Raw genomic sequence first — 20350 nt, 5'->3', positions numbered from 1 at the left:
CTAGTAATCCTGATGCCTTGATTAATAATCTGAAGATGTGAGTTCAAATCCCACCATGGCAGTTTGTCAATTTGAATTCAATTAAGTAAATAAATCTGAAATGAAAAGGTAGCATTGGATTGTCGTAAAGAACCAACTGGTTCAGTGATGTCCTTTTAGGGAAGGAAACGTGCCGTTCTTTTCTCGACTGGCCTCTGTGTGACTCCAGGACCACAGCAAAGTGGTTGACTCTTAATTGCCCTCTGATATGGCCCAGTAAGATACTCAGTTGTATTAAACTGTTAGGAAAAAGTATAAAAGGACCACCCAACATCAAATTGGTCGTCAGATTCAGAAACAACAAAAGGCACACGCTGCCTAGCCAGCCCTGCACAATCCTCCTCACTAGCATCGAGGGAAAACAGACTAGTGCAACAGCTTGGCATAGTCAAGGTGTCAGCTGTGGCTCACTCTCACCTCTGAATCACAAGGTTCCAGGTTCAAGTCCTGCTCCAGGACTTAAACACAAAAATCAAGGTTGATACTCCAGGACAACACTGAGCAAAAGCTGTCCTGTTAGAAGTGCCATATTTTGGATGAGACATTAAGCCAAGGCCCCATCTATCTGTTCGGGTGGATGTAAAAGATCCCAAGGCACTATTTCAAAGAAGAGCAGGGGAGTTATCCCTGGTGTCCTGGTCAATATTTATCCCTCAATCAACATCACAGAAAACAGATTATCTGATCATTATCACATTTCTGTTTTTGGCCAAATTGGCTGCTGTGTTTCCTACATTACAACAGTGACTACACTTCAAAAAGTACTTCATTGGCCTTAGAGTGCATAAGGTGTTTGATGATTGTGAAAAGCACTATTTAAATGCAAGTCTTTCTTTTCTATCAGCCAACATCCCAGACTTCTCCATCACCATCCTGGGCATGTCCTGACCCACAGCAGAAAAAACCATTAGAGGTGGTGGCACAGTGGTATACAGCTAGAGGGAGCATCCCTGGGAGTCATGAACATTGATTTTGGGTTCCATGAAGTCTCATGGCATCGGGTCAAACACAGGCGAGGAAACTTGTGCTGATTACCTCATACTGCTCTCCCTCAACTGATGAATCAGTACTCCTCCATGTTGAACACCATTTGGAAGAAGCACAGAGTAGCAATGGTACAGAATGTACACTGGAAGGGGATGCTTCAACGTCCATCACCAAGAATGGCTGCTGAGGGAACTGTGTGATTGCTGAAGGAAATAGCTGGCTTGCAACAGGTAGTAAAAGAATGAGCCCTCCCCCTCACAAATCTACCTGTTACAGATGCATCTGTCCATAGTAGCATTGGCTTAAGTGACAATTGCACAGTTCTTTTGGAACAATGTCCCATCTCTAAACTGAAGACACTCTCCATTGAGTTGTGTGGTGCTACCGCCGTGCTAACCAGGATAGATTCAGAACAGATTTAGCAGCTCAAAACTGGGTATTGCTGAGGTGCTGTAGGCCATCAGCATCACCAAAATTGGATTCCACTGCAGTCTGTTACCTCATGCCATATCTCCTACTCTATCATTACCATTAAGCCAAGTGACGAATGCTTCAACGAGAATTGTAGAAGACCGTGCCAGAAGCAGCACCAGTGAGCTGCCAAACTGGTGAAGTTATAACACAGGGCTACATGCACACTAAACAGTGAAAGCAGTATGCGTTAGATAGCTCAGTGATTCCACAATGAACAAAGCAAATCAAAGCTCTGTCACATCTAGTCATGATGGTAGTGGACAATTAAACAACTAATAGGAAGAGCTGGCTACATGAACATCCCATCCTCAATGATGGCAGAGTCCAGCACATGTGTGGAGACAAGGCTGAAGCTTTCGCAACCATCTTCAGGCAAAAGTGCCAAGTGGATGACCCACCTGAGCTTCCTCCATCACAGGTGCCAGATCAATTGTAATGTGAAGATGTAATATGAAGAAATGGCTGATCACACTGAATACAGCAAAGGCTATGGGTTCCAACAACATCCTGCCTGTCGTGATGAGAACTTGTGCTCCAGAACTAGCCACACCTTCAGCCAAGCTGTTCCAGTGCAGCTACAATACCACAATCTATGTGATGAATTGGAAAATTACCCATGTGTGTCTTGTCCCCAAAAGGCAGGACAATCCAACAGCTCACTCTCAATCATCAACAAAATGATGAAAGGGGGTCATCAAAAATTCTATTAAAGGACACTTGTTCACCATCAACCTGCCCAACGACATTCTGTTTGGGTGCTAGGACCATTCAGATTGAGAATTCATTACAGCCTTGTTTTGAGACATGGACAAAAGAGCTGAATTTAAGAGGTGTGGTGACAGTGATTTCCCTTGACATCAACACAATATTTGACCGAGTGTGGCATCAAGAAGTCGAGCAAAATTGAAGTCAATTGGGATCAGGCAAAAAATCTCCACTGGTTGGAGTCATACTTAGCACAAAAGATGGTGGCTGTTGGGTGCCACTCATTTTAGCCCCAGGACTTCACTCCAGGCATTCCTCAGGGTAGAGTCCTAGTTCCAACCATTTTTAGCTGTTCATTAATTTCCTTACCTCCATTATGGGCTAGGAATTGGGATGTTCATTGATGATTGTACAGTTTAGTACAGAGGAGTCACCCTTGACATGTGTTTTAAGCTATGCCTTGGGTGCCTAGCTGAACATCTGGAGAATCAAGGCTTCTCTGCTGTCCCTGCCTCCCTGAAGGTTCTTCACGTCTGCCTCCAAAACCTAACCCTATGCCTCACCCGGCTCCTCATCAGAACCATCACTTGAATCATTCTCAGCGGTCTGCAGAGGTACCTTGCTACCCTCATCCTCCAATGGGGCCCTTCTTTATTTATTCGTTCATGAGATCTGGGCGTCATTGGTAAGGCCAGCATTTATTGCGCATCCTTAATTGCCCTTGAACTGGGTGGCTTGCTAGGCCCTTTCAGAGGGCAGTTAAGAGTCAACCACACTGCTGTGGATCTGGAGTCACATGTAGGCCAGGCCAGGTAAAGATGGCAGATTTCCTTCCTAAAGGACATTAGTGAACCATCTGGGTTTTTACAACAATCGGCAATGGTTTCATGGTCATCGTTGCTGAGACTAGCTTTCAATTCCAGATTATTACTTAAATTCAAATTCCACCAGCTGCCATGGTGGGATTTGAACCCTTGACCCCAGAGAATTAGCCTGGGCTTCTGGATTACTACTCCAGTGACGTTACCACTGCACCACCATCTCCCCAAAGAAATGAATTTTGAGCCAGAGCCAGATTTTGCAAAGCGCAGCAGACAATGACTATAAGAGACACGCGCTCTGGAGGATATTGCAGTGCACTCCTGATCGGTCAGGCATCTGAATCTCATCTTCCGCACCCTAGGGTCCTCTCAATCACTGCCCTTGTGGAGGCATGACTCCCATTGAACCTCACTTCTGCTTCTGTTCTTGGGTGCCGGAGTGGCATCATGAGCCACCTTTTCAAGGATGGTCTTTGTCACCCAGGAGCCAGCCATCCAACCGAGCTGGTGCGACAAACAGCCTTGGCACCTGGAAATGTTGCAGAATGTAGACATCATGGGAGCTGCCAGAATACCTTGCACATACTTCCAGAATCTGTCTTGTGATCGCAAACTAACTGCATGTTCATGAAGTGGAACCCCTTTCAGTTCATGAAGGCACCCGGCTCACATGGATGCTTTGATGGCCACATGAGTACAGTCAATGCCACGCTGTAATGGGGGGGCTGCAATTGCTGCGAAGCCTCTGGCTCGCTCAGCCTGGCTGGTTTTGTTGGTCTGGAAATGAATGAGTGTCATGACCCATCTGAAGAGAACATCAGCTTGACACAGCTGTGGGCAGCAGACTGGGGCACATAACATAGATCCTCCACTCACCCCTGGAAAGAACCGGCGGTGAAAAGGTTCAGGGCTACTGTGACCTTTAGAGCCACTGGTATAGGGTGACCACCCACACAGTTGGAGGCAATCTCTGATCCAATCTGATTACAATCTCCCTGGAGAGGCGGAGCCTCCTTCGGCACTGGACATCAGACATGTTGAGGTAGCTGGAGCGCTGCCTATACAATCTAGATGCAGGATAGTGGCTTCTGCTGCAGACCCTTCCACCTTGCTCTTCCTGCTGGCCCTGCACCCCATCTGGCTGTACCTCTCCTTCCACAGGTCGCTCCCTAGGACGTTGTCTGTAGATGCCTGACCTCCTCTCCCTTCTGCCCCTCCTGGCCTCTTCAGGGGAGATCCCACCAGCGGAATATACTATACCCATTTGCTGCAGTGCAAATGGCACTTTCGTGCACTGAAGGGTGCACGCGGCAGAAAGCCTCCAAGAAAGTTGGAGGGATAAAAGAGTTCTCAAAAAAAAAGCTAGCAATGCAAGGAGCCCTGCAGAAAATACAGAGAAACCTATGAGCTATCAGAAACAAACCAGCAGCAAACTCTCACCTTAGATTAGAAAGGGCACCTGGGTGTCCTCGGGCTGGCATGGACAAGATGGGCCGAATGGCCTCCTTCTGTGCTGTAACTTTTCTATGGTTCTAAACTCCTAACTATTCACGCTGCCAGGGCTCCGGTCCCCTTTTATCCCACCTTGGAATGAGAAATCCATTGAATCAGAATGGCTGCCTGCCCGTGCTGCCTGTGCAACTACCGGAAAACCACATGGGCAACATAAAATTCAAGGCAATTGGCTTTTTAAATGGGCTTAATTGCCCATTTAATTGCCGCCGGGCGCGTTTCTGACTCCTGTGTGCATCTGCTGACTGCAATATGGCATGAGGGCTCGATGAAGTCGGGACGTTCGCCTGACATATTCTTGCGCTCATTCAGATCAGCCGGGTATCCACACGCGCAACGCAATATTGTGGCCTAAGTATCAAATTAGAATGCATTAATAAATTCCTGTTTTTTTTCTATTTTAGAAGCAAGCTTGCAGATTGATTAACATTGACAACTTATGGATACAATTAGGTGTTTCCCCAGCTTGAAAACTTGATAATTTCTGAACACCGTGGGCTGTCTGCTAAATTGAGCTGTAAAATCACAATGCCTCCATATGGTACAAGAGGGACTTATTCACAAATCGTCCAATTTAGCTCAAATTGGACAATGCTGCATTTGGATGTGCTGCCACAACCCAGTTTTTTTAATGTTGCCATATATGTCAAAAAGCAAAAGGCCCTATGGATACATTTAATTGCTCTATAGTAGTAAGGCATTTTCAGAGAGACCTGAAGCAAGGGACACAAATAAAAATACATTCAAATTGGCAACAAAAATGGCCCAATTGTTTAGAGCGTTACACAACGAATTGTTTTGATGAATTGGCAACAGAAGGAGAAACAGAATAATAGATACAGTTACTTTATAATATTAAAATGGTCATATTTTGATTAATTCTGTGCTCCTCAAAGGTGAGAGATCTCATGGGCTATGAACAAAATACATTCTTATTCTTTTGTACTTAGTTCCAAATTTGACTATTAGCCCTGAGACCAGGGAATTGTTTGGGCCAAATGCTAAATACTTTGCTCTAACAAGTCCCTTAACACCATAAAATTCTAGACTGCACCAGTGTGACAGTTCTGTTTCCCATGCCACCTCCTCTCAAGGTCTATTTTTGACAATAAGATTGACAATAACACATACATTATATACAACTTTCTGTTGTGAATCTGTATGCACTAGATTGAGATAGCTGGGGGCTTATTTTACGTAGAAAAAATACAACAATCAGACTGGGGTGATAGGGTGAATTTAGCTTCCATAGTGCAATGATAGGACTATGTCAACCCCTTACAGGAAGGGCTTATGCAGAATTGGAAATAAATATATAAATATATTGTTCTTTTCATCCTGCAAATTTCGTTACCCCCACCTCCAATTCTGAAAGTGCTATCACCTTGCTGGGGCATAGTTCTATGGTTGTTGGATGCCCACTCCTACTTCAATCAAGAAGTCATTATCCATGTGTAAACCTTGGTGGTCACAATTGGTGGTTATTCTACTGCAGTTTACTTCAACAGCACCTTCCTGTGGACAGCAATAGAGGGGCAGGGGTGGGGGGCAGAAAGCAGGGGAATGGGCTAATTTGAAAGAACTGACTCAGGCATGATGGGTCAAATGGCCTCTTTTTGGCTTGGATTTTCGCTCCCTAGTCAGGTGCGTGGAGTCAGGAAATTTCCCGACTCTGCAAACCTGACTCGGGGAAACTTCTGGAATGGCCGGATTTTCATTCCAGGGGCAGGTGCTAACTGGAGTCGGGCCCACTGCCCCCAGAAACATTGCAGTGGCAGCCATGAGGTTACTGAGTGCTGGGGTGGGCTGGTTAAAAGGCTCACCTCAGTGCTCTGGGACTTATTTCCAGTCATAATAAAAATAGTAACTCCCTGTAACCCTCACACCTCACACACTCCCCTTGCCTTTGCACCCTCCATGCCAACTCACCCAGCACCCACCAAATGCTGACCTCAGGAGCCATGCTGAGATGAAATAAAATAAAATTCTAAGTATCTATTACAGACTTCACTATATTAAAAAACACATTGGTAAAAGCTCATTCAATATATTAAATCCTTCAAGTGCTTAATCCCATTTATAAAAACAAACATTTGTATTCAGGGCCCCACATCAAAGACAGATAATCCATTTGTAACCACTTGGAGCTGTCAATCAAATTGTGAAATTACAGGCCTCCCAATGTTATAACAATAGCTTGTGGAAGCAACCAAGCAGTACTAATGCTATAATGATAACCTTCAGGTTTATGTCAACAAACATCTCTTGAAATTACGATTTGTTTATTTGTAAATTTTGTTTAAATGAGGGACACAGCAAGCTATTTTTTTTCAAAATTTAAAGAACAGGGGGTTTAAATGACTTGACAGTTTTAAAGGCCTTATCAACCTTTTACGTACATTCATGTCTACCCCTAACAATACCAGAAGGATGCCTGATCTCTCCAAAGGGGTGCCTGACCTCCCCAAAGAACTCCGATAGGATTAGACTTTTTCTCAAATTTGTAAAGCTTACAAGTCGTATTTCAAAAACCTGGGTAATGAAAATTGCTTCTGAGTGAAGACTGCGGCATTTTAAAATGTGGTGCTGCCTTCATGAACTGTGGATGTGTGAACTATATCTCGTCTCCATTCTCCCCACCGCAAGAATGGTTGGTGCCAAACATGGGGGTGGGACTTCCAAATTCGGGGCCATGGTGCCATTTTGGCTAAGGCACAGAGTCCTTCTGACTGCCTGAAAATTTGCGCCTCTATGTTGTATGTTCCTATGTTCAATGTTATGGAACACCATTACCTCCAAGTTATCCTCCAAGCAACATGACTAGGTGCATATACCACTGTTTGTTCAATGTCACTGGCTCAGAACTTTAGAATCCCCTACTTCACACCATCATCAAAGAGAAGGTCCAACAGTACTTTCTCATGGCAACTAGTGATTGCCAATAAATGCAATCCTTCCAGCATTTCCATTGGCTAAAGTTAGGGGAGCTGAAGACATTTTCCAACTTTAAAATTTCTGGCTGAAGGGATCAACTCTTGGGCAGATTTAAATTTCAAATGACTCTTTATCCACCACTTCAATATTGTATGAGAGGAGTACACCAATGTTCTCAACATTTTTCTACCATTAACATATTATTTGCATTTGCCAATCTATGAGGGTGGAGTATGCAATATTCACTTTCACTTCTGATTGTAAATCTTAGGATTGGTCCTAAGAGGTGACAGAATGGCACACTGTCTAATTTTCTGCTTCCAGATGTTATGCTGAGAAACTGGCACAAGTCCAGTGGAAAGTTTGGGCTTCTTCCATGTTTTCTTAGTTCATTTGTAGTCATTTTTCAGGTTGACACACAAGAGTATCTAGAAAATGGAGGAAAATGATAACAAAGTATCTGATTTAAAGAAAATGGTTGATATGCGAGGACTGATACACCAATTTCACCTACAGGCAGACATGCATTCTCCTATTTGAATAGCTTGAAACCAACCTACACTATACTGTAGATTAGGATTCTATGTTTACATTTTGTGCCTTCTGGGTAACCTGAAGTCCATCTACAGTTCAGGAATATTCTACATTATTACACTATTGCACCTGCCTCATTTTTGATTTTCTTGCAAGGCATAATTGTGATGAAGTTTGCTGGTGTACATGCTGTGCATATAGAATGTAGAAGGAAATGGAGACCATCACATCAAACTCAACGATGGTCTGTCTGTATCAGGCACTTCGAAGATTGTAGAAAGAAACAGAGATTGAGTTTGGTCTCAGCATCCTGGTGCTCTGGGTAGTTCCACATGACGTGGTTTTAACAAGAGAAAAATGGCTCCTGATCAACTCAGCTCAAAGAAGCACATTTTTTGAGACTGAATATGAACCTTTCCCTGGAATTCAGCACAATTCAACCAATCACTTTCAAACTTGCAAAAGGTAAGGGTGTTTTGGAACAGCATTCATAAAGCCTCCTTTAGATGGAATTTTAATTATCTAACACCATAACAATATGATCACATTTCTGCTGTGTGTCTGGTCAGTTGACCTATGGTTCAGGACAAACAGCACATTATTTTGAGATGGTGGGGGTAATTAAAAGTGTGAAACATCAATTATGTGAATAATACAAATGTTGTGATCTGCTGGAAGTTTGACTTCGCAGATCAACAATACAGGTTTTCAGGAAAATAACTACGTATCCTGACATGATCACTGTTCCATAGTTTGTTGAACAATTGCATAAATTGGCCTTGTGGGTCTGAAATTTTGCAAGTAGTCTACAGGGGATGAATTATAGGTGGGCTGGATATCGGCCTACCCAGTAGTCATGTGTTTGTCCACCTTCCAGGGTAATGGAAGCTACGTAAATTGGGCCCCCACTGCAATTTCACGCTGGCTGGCCAATTAATGGCCAGCCAGCGTAAATTGTGTGCTGAAATGCTCAGTGCTGCCTGGGCCGGGGCGGAGGAGGGCAAGCGCGGAAGTCAGCGCATGGGTGCGCTCATTGAAAGCTCTCTGAAGGCACTGAGCTGCCTCAGGGCACTGAAGATTTCTAACATTAAAAATAAAGATTTTAAAATTAAGGTAAACATGGCCCCTCATGTAACTCTGTCACATGAGCAAAGGCATTAAAAACAAGAGTTAGAAATTTTAATTTTATTTTTAATTAACATTGGAAACCTCATCCCACCTGTGGATGAGGTTTCCTCAAAAATCCAAAGGGTGCTTGGCCTTTTCGCCCGCCCGCCAACTATAAGGTTGGACAGGCAGGGAAAAATTCACTTTAATTAACTTATTAATGGGCTTAACAGCCTTCTTAATTGTCGGCAGGCACGCTGCTGACTCACACGTGCGCCCGTCGATCGAAATATCGCGCGATGTCAGGATGCTCACCCGACGTCATCGCGCACTATTTCACGCTCGTGCGCGTTGAGCACACGCCCACACGCCAAGCTGAAAATCCAGCCCATGGTTTTTGATAGATAGTTCCACTGAGCACATTTTAAACAGTATGCGGTACTTAAATCATGAACTGAAGAATTTTGTTAAGAAAAGTAACTTCAAGAATTTTCATAAAGGGACACAAAAATTGCAAAAACATTCACAGGGGACTGCGATAAAGAAATAAACCAATATACTGAAAACACTTGGAATGCTTTAAAACTGTACCACATTCTGGTAATTTTTCAGCATTTCAGACTTCGGTTTGAGGTAGTACGTTGGTGGGACGGAATTTTCATCTCTACAGTACCACTCCTCCAAGATTTTTGTGTCCAGCTGCGCCTCCACAGCAGCATCCAGAATCATCTCAAATTCAGAAGTCTCAACCTCCCCGGGTAGGCGTATGCTACCATATTTTTCACCAAACAGTCCCTGTGAAACAACAAAGACATCAGTGTGATAACATTGTTACATCTAGACCACCAAAGCTGATCAGAAGTCAGGGTTGATCTCATTGCTCACTCTTTACGATCTTGATAGATTTGCTATAATGGTCTGAGGGACTTTGATCAGCCTATTAAAATAATTGTTTAAAGTTATTCCGTAAATTAGGGCAAAAAGTAACTGAAGGGGAAAGGGCAGCATCATTCGGTCATGGTGCTTTGGCATTCCTAGGAGAGGCATGGCTCCCTTTAGAGGTAAGGGATACTCTTTAAAAGGAAGCCGCTATGGATGCAGGTGACAGACTGAGTGAATGTTGCCTCACTTGTGGCCTGAAAACTGGAGTAGATTAAGAAAGACATTTGCTGGTTACAAAGGGCTGCCAAGGTAAATGGGTTTACGAGTGTCTTAATTTTACAATGTAGACTTGCAATGCATTTTAACTACATTTCATTCTAAACTTGGTGCACCCTCACCCTTCTTACTTTGACAATTTTTCATCTTTCTTGACACAGGCATGCTCATGTTTTCCAGAATAGTGTGTAGTATTGTCACATCAATATGCTGACCCTGTGGCCTATTAAATGCAGCAAACGACAAGCACCAGGTTTGTTGAAAACACAAGGACCATCAATGCTGCATATTCCCACACTAAAAAGTGGATGGTATCCTGGGCATTTAGGTGGCTTGTAAATTCTCTCACATTCATCTTTCCAGCTTATGTCGCTTTTATGTTTTCTTGCAGGAAAACACGGCACATACCAAGAATCAGATAGGGGAATGTGAGAAGTATCAGGAAAGCTGCAAACCTTGATTCATAAGGAGAGGGCTATGTCAATTCCGGCCATGGATAACATAGAAATGCAAGGGTGGGGGCTGGTGGAGAATGAAGTCAATGGCTTCAGCCACAGTCATTATTTGCTTTCAATTCCTTATCTTATTCACTCAATCATCTCAACAATGAATTGAAAATGAGCTTTGAACAGTTTGGTCATACTGAATATTTTAATTATAAATTCAAACAGTGCTAAAAAAAAAATTAAATAATGCTTTAATGTAGGCTTATACTTGTTGTGGTGAGTCAAAATCCTAATTCCCCACAAGAAAAATGTAATATTCTGAAGTAAACTCATAGAACACAAGAAATAGGAGCAGGTTTAGGCCACTCGGTTTGCCTAGGTTTGATTGCCACTTCTGTTATATGACTCTGTCCTGTTCAAAATCTGATACATTGAGGCAGATTTTTGTCACCACCTGAGCAGTAATCTGAGGAAGTGAATTGTCCAACATCCCAATGAAATCAATGAGATCTGCTCCCCCAGATTATGGTAGAAGTTCTGAGGACAAAGATTTACCTCATTATTGTTCCAAAACCTGTACAGACCAATAACATTTTTAAAAAAAGCAACTTTTCATTGGTAGCTGAAAGAATGATAAAACAAGATTTCACATTTTAAGACTTTTAATGTAACAGCCAGATTAAAAGCACTATTGAGTAAACACCATTTTCATAGGAAACTTATACTTTAAACTACAGGACAGAACTTTCCCCTTTTACTTTTAACACAACTGAAATACCCACTTCACAGGTATACTTTACACCGTCCCTTAAGTAGTCATACAATTCTCCTGGAACTGGTCCAAAGTGATTCTCAGCTCCCCAGGGTTTGCATCCGTTCCTTTCCTTTCCCAGCCTGGTAATCGTTAACCCCAGAATTCTCTTTCATGGTGAGGGATTATCCTGGAGATTCTCCGTGTAGCGCATGCTAGGCTAATCTTCCAGCCTTGTTTCAAATCCTCACGAATTTGGTCTTTTCAATCCAAGCTTGAGCTCCCACCGCATTCCTACATGGTGAACCATAGAGACTTAAGGCCTCTAGCTGCTACCTCTCTCCCAGATCCTGGTAGACTGCTTGTGTCTGAGAGTTTCAGAGATATCTTAGAAACTCCCCCACTTTCAAAACTCATCTCCATGGCAACGTGAATCACATGTGTCTTGTATCCAGCTAGAAATGCTGTTTAGTTATCCTTGAGACCCCAATTCTCTTTTATCTTGGAAGTAAATGGACAGTTTAAAGTACATAACCACTTACAACCTGACATTCTCAGCACCTTCCTGGAACTTGGAGACTAGAAGTCTAGCTACTGTAAATACAGATGCTGCTGCCATTGTCTCCAAGTGTGAACACCTTACAGCTCCCTTCCAGCAAAACAACCCAGGCCTCCCTTTAATCTTTAACAGCCATGCCACTCAGTCCTGTTGTTAGGCAGACTTCAGAACAGGTCACATGACTTCCTACATTTTACCTTAAATTAAAGACACTGTCCAAAAAGATTACAATCTTATAAACCTTATATTTATAACAATATGCTCAGCTAGTGGCCCTGATATTAATAAAGCATACTCTTTGTATATCTGTCCAAGAACAACATAGTTTAAGCCTCCTAAATCTATTGCCAGAAAGGATTAACTTGAATGGTATGGTCCTTTATTTTTTTCTCTTGCAGGTGGAGAGATCAGGTGAACAGAGCAGTGGCAAACAGAATTCAACCCAGAAAAGTGAGAGATAATGCACTTGGGGAGGACTAACAAGGCAAGGGATTACACTATGAATGGTAGGACTCTGGAAAGTTGGTGGGCATATCCACAGATCCCTGAAGGTAGCAGGGCAGGTAGATAAGGTGTTTAAGAAGGCATATGGGATACTTGCCTTTATCAGCTGAGGCGTAGAATACAAGAGCAGGGAGGTTATGCTGGAATTGTATAAAATGCTGGTTAGGCCACAACTGGAGTACTGCATGCGGTTCTGGTTACCACATTATAGGAAGGATGTGATTGCACTGGAGAGGGTGCAGAGAAGATTTACCAGGATGCTGCCTGAGCTGGAGGGTCTGAGCTATGAGGAATGATTGGATAGGCTGGGGTTGTTTTCCATGGAGCAGCAAAGGTTGAGAGGGGACCTGATAGAGGTGTATAAGATTGAGGGGCATAGATAGGGTGGATAGGAAGGCATTTTTTCCAATAGTAGAGAGGTCAATAACTAGGGGGCATAGATTTAAGGTAAGAGGTAGAAGGCTAAGAGGGGAGTTGAGGAGAAATTTTTTCACCCAGAGGGTGATGGGAGTCTGGAACTCACTGCCTGAAAGGGTAGTCGAGTCCGAAACTCTCGTAGCATATAAGAAGTATTTAGATATTCATTTGCATTGCCATAGCCTCCAGGGCTATGGGCCAAGTGCTGGAAAAAGGGATTAGTGTAATCAATTCTTTGTTGACCGACATGGGCACGAGGGGCCGAATGGCTTCCTTCTGTGCTGTAAATGTCTTATGAGTCTATGAGGGAGAATTAGATGGGTCACTGCTCTTCCAGTTCCCTGCCAGTAGATTCCATTGCTGAAAATTTCAGTTAGAAGGGATGAGTGTATAACATGTCCACCCAAATATGGACAGAGTGTATTGTAATGGGGAACAAATAGACAGGATAATATCATGCAATATATTTCACATTATTTGCAGTCTAACAATGCTGTGTGCAAGAAATGCCGATAAGATCTCAGTATCAAGTTTTGCAAAGGGTCATGGGTAGGGAAGAATGATTCAATTATTTACAGGGGGCATTTTAACATTTTAAAAATAGGTTTTTATCAGCTGTCCTGGATAATCTCTGCTGTTGCAAGGAGCCAACAACAACTTGTAGAATCACAGAATGGTTTCAACACTGGAGGCTTTTCAGCCCATTGTGTCTGTACTAGCTCTCTGAAGGAGCAATTCACCTAGTGCCACACTCTTGTCTTATCCGGGCAGCCCTGCAAAATTTTCCTTTTCAGATAATTATCCAATTCCCTTTTAAAAGCTTCAGTTGACCCAGCTTCAATCAGACTTTCAGGGAGTGCATTCCAGATCCTAACCATTTGCATTTATATAGCACTTCTAACACACCTTCCAAAGCCACAACAATTTCCTGTCCCCCTACTTGAGGTGGGCATCCCATCAGCAATACAAATGACTCCCACAGCAGCCTTCATTATGATAATGACCCTGAGGAATGAACCTAGGTCAGAGACACTAGAACAAGTCAGAGAGTCACAATGACACAGGGGGCCATTCGGCCCATTGAGTTCATGCCAGCTTTCTGTAGAAAAATCCAGTCTGTTCCATTCCACTGCTCCATCCCCATAGCCCTGCAAGTTTATTTCCCTCACGTTGCCATCCAAATCTCTTTTGAAAGCATTTATCCTCTCTACATTCACCACCCTTGTAAGCAGCGAGTTCCAGACCATTACCACTTGCTGCATTTAAACATTTACCCTCACATTCCTTCTGTACCTCTTTCCCAAAACCTTAAATCTGCGTCTCCGTATCCTTTTACCATTGGCTAATGGGAACAGTCTTTCTTTGTCTACCTCATCAAAACCTAGCATAATCTTGTATCCATTTAGCAAATCTACCATCAATCTCCTTTGTTCTAAGGAGAACAATCCTAGCTTAACTAACCTAATCTTGTAGCTAAAATCTCTCATTCCTGGAACCACCCTGGTAAATCACCTCTGTGCTCTCTCAAGTACCCATCCTTCCTGAAGTGTGGTGACCAAAACTTGGTGCAATACTCTAGTTGTGGTCTATTAAGAGCTTTACAAGTCTCTCTTTGATTTGCTAATCATTCTCAAAATCACAAAATTGTTACGGTGCAGGAGGCCATTCGGCCCATCGTGTCTGCACCAGGCCTCTAAACGAGCATTATGACTTAATGCCACTCTCCTTCCTTTTCCCCATACCCTTGCACATTGTTTCTATTCAAATAATCATCTAATGTCCTCTTGAATGCCTCGATTGAACCTGCCTCCACCACACTTCCAGGCAGTGCATTCCAGACCTGAACCACTCACTGTGTGAAAAAGTTTTTTCTCACATCACATTTGCTTCTTTTGCAAATCACTTTAAATCTGCACTCTCTCGTTCTTGATCCTTTTATGAGTGGGAACAGTTTCTCCCTATCCACTCTAACCAGCCCCCTCATGATTTTGAATGCCTCTATCAAATCTCCTCTTAGCGTTCTCCTCTCTATGGAGAACAGTCCCAGTTTCTCCTATCTACCTTTGTAACTGAAGTTTCTCCTCCCTGGAACCATTCTTGTAAACCTAATACTCTCAATACATCCTGTCACTTTCAATGGTCTCGAGGTAGCGGAAAATCACTTTCCCTCCACTTCCAGCAGGCAACTTGGACCTGAGGAAGGTCCAATTCTATGAACTAACTGGTTAGCCCAATGCACATATTTATAATTATTTTATTGTACTAAGTATTTCCATGCTAAATTAAAATAATTCGGCACAGGATTGTGTCAGAATCAGTAAGCAGTTATCTGAATTATGGAAGTTTCACAAGTTGTTCAAGTATATGGCATCTTACTGTATCTTGAGAGCTGTATTCCTAGCTGAAACCCTATGAACAGAGACGCTAATTTATGGTAACTCAATAATTCAAGTTCTATTATTGTGTGGAATTAGGAGATTTTTTTTATTGGGTTTAGCGATTTATTGCATGATTCAGGCTGTTATAATTAGGCCCAGTTGTTTTGGTGGCTGAATTCAAACCTATTTCCATTATATAAAGGATTATGGAATATTCTGGGATTTAAAAAAAAAAAATCAGTGTTTCAACATTATATTCTGCAACTCCATCAATATTAATGTAAAACTGCAATCAGAGAATTGGCCTAACCTGTGATTTTAAAAAATGGCATTCTACAAACATTCCACTAGATGGCAGTCTAGTCAGACCTTTTAACTGGTGCATTGCATCCTACCGGACCAATGCCATTTTCTGCTGGAACATGAAAAATGTAGATTGAAGTGCATGCAAAGGCTGGCAAAATGCAATTATTTATGTACAGTGTAATGAGAATCTCCAGGAGCTGGAGACCATCATCCATCAAACTAGATGTACACAGCAGGGATCAATGAAGGCCAATTGTTCTGTCAGGAAAGTCCAATATGATTATCTATGACATCCGTTCTGTTTGATGAAATTCCAGGAAAGATTGAATTGTTTAAGATATATAAGCCGGCTTGCCTGAAATTGTTCAAAAATCTAACAAATGCAAGCAAGCCAAGTTTAAACATTTTATGCTGCATGACAGTTGTTAATATCTCGGACAGAGAGAAATTCAGACTGTGACACCATATCCTTTTAGTCAAGCATTAAATGAAATCTTGTGTAGAACCTGAAATTTAGCTTGAAGGGACAGCCTAAATCCCAGCAGCAAATGCAAAATCAAAGATATAATAATTACTTTAGTTACCCATTGCTTTTTAAGAATATTTTTGTTTAACCAGTTTGGTGATTGTTCTTCTTCCGTGGTGCAGATACCGAGCTTCATGCTCCAGGAGCGCTGAAGGTGAACATTTATCCCTGTCAGGTGCTAATAATGATCTAATTCAGCAGACCAGCCAATGAGAAGTTGAGTTCACTGATGCAAGGCTTAATTAATGTTGTAAGGTTGTACGTTGTCTCATGAAAAGGTCTAGAGGGCTTGGGTATGGTTGAACAATAACTGTTTATTAATAACACATAGCTATATACATATATACTGGATAAAGTCCTGATTAGGTGCTATCTTCATGCCGACTTCTACCAGACTCACCACTACACTCTATTACTCCCTTGGGACTCTACATCATGTGGGCAGTACAGTCCCACATTAATCCTTATAGTCCTGAACACCCCAATACTACAATTAACACAGACAAAGTGCTCATGGAAACACTATTACTTTGTCATGGCTGAGGGAAGTGAGGTAGGGAAGTAAGCATGAGTAACATGCGAAAAGAACTTCCCAGATTATTTCCCTTTTTATTAAAAAGACTGGAAAAAAAACTATGAGCAATGAGTACATATGAGTATATTTGAACTTGTGAACTCCCACTTGGTAATGAAATGTGAGTGCAGGATTGTAGTTAATGGATCTCTCAATTGGTTTTGAATAACAGGTGAATATTGTTAATGAGAATTAGTTTCCAGATAAACACTGCTACATAAACCTCTTTGGTGCTTTAATTGATGCGAGGCTATTCTATTCAAAATATTACAGAACTGCCACCATTTTGGATTAAACTGCTCAAGCTTTGGAGTAAGAGATAAAATTGGGCACCCCTTCAAAGGGCATGAAAGTGCTTGAGCTTGGCATAGGGTGCATGAGCAGTCTGAAGGGATGGGAGGAAGGGCAGACCTTGGCATAGGAGGCAGGAGTGAACATAGGGAGTGTACGCAAGGGAAGAGCTTGGCATAGGAGGCATGAGCAGTCTGAGGGGATAGATGGAAGGGCAGAGCTTGGCATAGGGGCCATGAGCGGCCTGAGGGGGTGTGTGGGAGGGCAGAGCTTGGCATAGGAGGCATGAGTGGACATAGGGAGTGTATGGAAGGGAGAGCTTGGCATGGGGGAATGAGGGGGTGGGTGCGGGCATGAGGTGCCCCCCATCGATCCCCTATGTCCCCTCATGCCCTTTATGCCAAGCTCTTCCCTTCCATATGGATGGGGCATGGGGAGTGTTTGGAGGGTGAACAGGGTACGAGGGGTGAGAGACTTTATGATTTTATTTTCACTGGGACAATGTCCCACTGCACTGAGGTGGGTCTGTTAAACAATCCACCTTGGCACCCGTCAGTCCTTGTGGCTGCCTACGCACTTCTCTCAGGGTTATCTGGCCCGACTCCAGCTTGCACCTGGCCCCTAGCAATGAAGATCCTGTCTTTACGGGCACTTTCTTCCAAGGTGGGCAGACCAAGCCTGGAATTTTCCCAACTCCCCCTACCCACCTCGAGGATGAAAATTCAGGCCTCAGTCTATTTACTCCATGCTGGAATTTTCCCATGACCAGTCACCCTGGCCTTGAAAATGCCAACTTAAGTAGAAAAAAACTGAGCAAAAGCACTCAATTCCAGGGGGCCTGATCGTTTGAGGGCAAGTGCAATAATATTTGCAAATTACAGTGATGATGTGTCACATGTTCACACCTCGACAAATATGATCCACCAGCGTTGGAACTCTACAGTTTTGGTCACTGGAAATTCAAATGCACAACCCATGATTTTCCTGCACTGTCAATCTGACAGTCCTTCAGCAAATTTCCGGTAAGTAATCTGCTGCATATGAGGCCCTGGTGATGCATCCAAGGTACTAACTTTCACGACCTTGCTTTCAGCTTGAGCTCCCAAATTAGTCGTTAAAATTTAGCTTCAAAAAAGTAAATTTCAAATGAGGAAATAAAGTGTTAGGAAATGCAGGTAGTTTAAGGCAGTTATATTGGTATTTGTGGGTGTTAGGATGAGTTTTAGCTTTAATGTTTAAGTTTGATTTGTATTTCTGCATCTGTGTTAAGAAAAGGTCAAATCGAGTTTTAGTTCCACTTTAAAAGGTACATTTCTAATGACAGTTTATGACTAAGAAAAGTTAAGCAAACACAAGTGTAGAAAAACTGGGTGGTTGCCTAGGAATAGCAGTTTTGAGTTCAGTTTTGAAGACAGCTGCCAAGCAGAAGCAACCTAAAAGGCTCAGTAAGCCAATTCCAAGCTACAGTTGGTTGAAAGCAGCTGCCAAAGAGCGACTGAGCAAAAGGGACAGATAACAAGTCCCAAGCCAAAAAAAAAAGTCCCCAAGAATCCAGGGGAGTGGAACAGGAGAAAGTCCCAAGCAGACCTTCCAGTCAAAAGAAGGACAGGAGCCTGGAAAAAAGTCCTGTTCAGTGAAGTTAAGAGTGAGGGGCAGAGAAAAGCTCCAAGCTTCAAGCTTAAGGAGATAAGTCTTGTGAGAAGTCAGAAGGCCCAAAGAGGCAACAGAAGGTCTGTAACTCTTTGCTATGGGCATTTGAAACAGTGGTGCTGTTGACAGCTGAGCCAGTTGGAAATAGTGTGTGGAATAAAGCTTGAATGCATGTAATGACCCAGGGGAAAGGAACATCGGAAGGAGAGTTCAAAACCCTGGAGGTGAACTCTTGTGGATGGCATCTGAGAGAAAGCATTGGTTTGGGAGAAGGTTCCAAAGTGAGTTCTTAGAGACTGAAGATTAGAAACCCTCATGTGAAAGACGGAGTTCAGTGAGACTGGTTGGCTCATGGTGTGACAAGCATCTGGGGGGAGTTGATGAGAAATCCATATCATCTGTCTGGGGTGGCATCTGTCACTTGGTTTCAGAGTGTGCTGTGTCTGACCACAGGTTGCCTAGCGGTACATGGACACTTACAGTGGACCTTTAAGTATAAGATAGCTTTTGTAACTTGTGTTATCCTTACAAATCTGTATATATCTGTAAAGGTATAGTTGTGGGTGAAGGAGTATTGTAATATAGTTCATTGTTTTTTGTTTAAATGAATGTTTTATGCTTTTGTTACAAGTTCATTAACTGACTCCAGTGACTCTGCTCAGTAGCACCTCTCCACATATGTAGACAAATAAATAAAAGTTAGGATCTATCAAGCTGGGTTCCACCCTGGGTCAGGCTTGTCTAGTGGTAACCTCAACTGGAGGTCATAAAGTGGGCGCTCTTGTGGGATTTGAAACGCGGGTGCTTGGACGCAGAATAATAATTGGTCAGGGATTATGGTTATAAGGTGGGATCTGTGAATCCTTTAAAAGGCATTCATAGAGACAAAGAGGTACTGGACATAAGAATTGGAGTTGCTGTGAGGTAAATTATATAGGTTGGAATCTGAAATGGCTTTGGAAGATGCTAAAACTTTTCTACAGATGGAAAATGTAACACTGACTGGTTTACAAAAATGAACCAAGAGCAAGCTAATGGAATTGGTGGGTAAGTTGGAGTTAGAGTTACCCGAAGGGGCGAAGAAAGCAGATAATAGCATTGAGATAATAGCACAGCATTTAAAACTGGAAGGGAAACTAGAGAGACCATGTTCTCCAGGGGGTGAGTCACAGCTTGAGGTAGTGAGGCTTCAGTTACAAATGAAGAAGCTTGAACTTGAATAAGCAAAGGAACTGAAAAAACTTGAACTAGAGGCAAAAGAAAAAGAGAGAGAAGACAAAGAAAGGGCAGAATAGGAAAAAAAGAGTATTTCAAAGAGAAATGGAAATGCGAAAACTTTACCTCCAGAGGGAGGAGTTAGAAATGGAGGAAAGAGCGATGGAATGAGAAATGGAATGCCGGCTTAAAAGGCTCAAAGTTTAAAAAGAGATCTCAGATGCTAACGAAAATTCTGATGATGAAAAAAGCTTCAATCCAAAACCTAGTGGGGAGATGTTCAAGTTTGTGCAAGCTCTCCCACAGTTTGAGGAAACGGATGAAGAGGCATTCTTTATCTTGTTTGAAAAGTTAGTTAAGCAAATGGAGTGGCTAAAAGAAATCTGGACATTGCTCTTACAGTCTCGGTTGGCAGGTAGAGCTGATGAGGTTTATGCTTCACTTTCAGAAGAGGTATCAGTG

General features: G+C 42.6%; 1 protein-coding gene across 1 annotated transcript in view; it reads right to left on the bottom strand.

Annotated features, from left to right (window-relative positions):
• Window positions 1-20350, bottom strand: part of nwd2 (NACHT and WD repeat domain containing 2) — a 146928-nt gene that overhangs the window by 41819 nt on the left and 84759 nt on the right. The window contains exon 4 of the mRNA XM_078553985.1: window positions 9705-9908. Within this exon, the coding sequence (XP_078410111.1) occupies window positions 9705-9908 (204 nt within the window). The remainder of the gene's footprint in view (window positions 1-9704; window positions 9909-20350) is intronic.

This window comes from Cetorhinus maximus, chromosome 1, assembly GCF_964194155.1.
Source record: "Cetorhinus maximus chromosome 1, sCetMax3.hap1.1, whole genome shotgun sequence".
Classification (NCBI taxonomy): Eukaryota; Metazoa; Chordata; class Chondrichthyes; order Lamniformes; family Cetorhinidae; genus Cetorhinus; species Cetorhinus maximus.
This window is presented reverse-complemented; position numbering and strand designations above follow the sequence as displayed.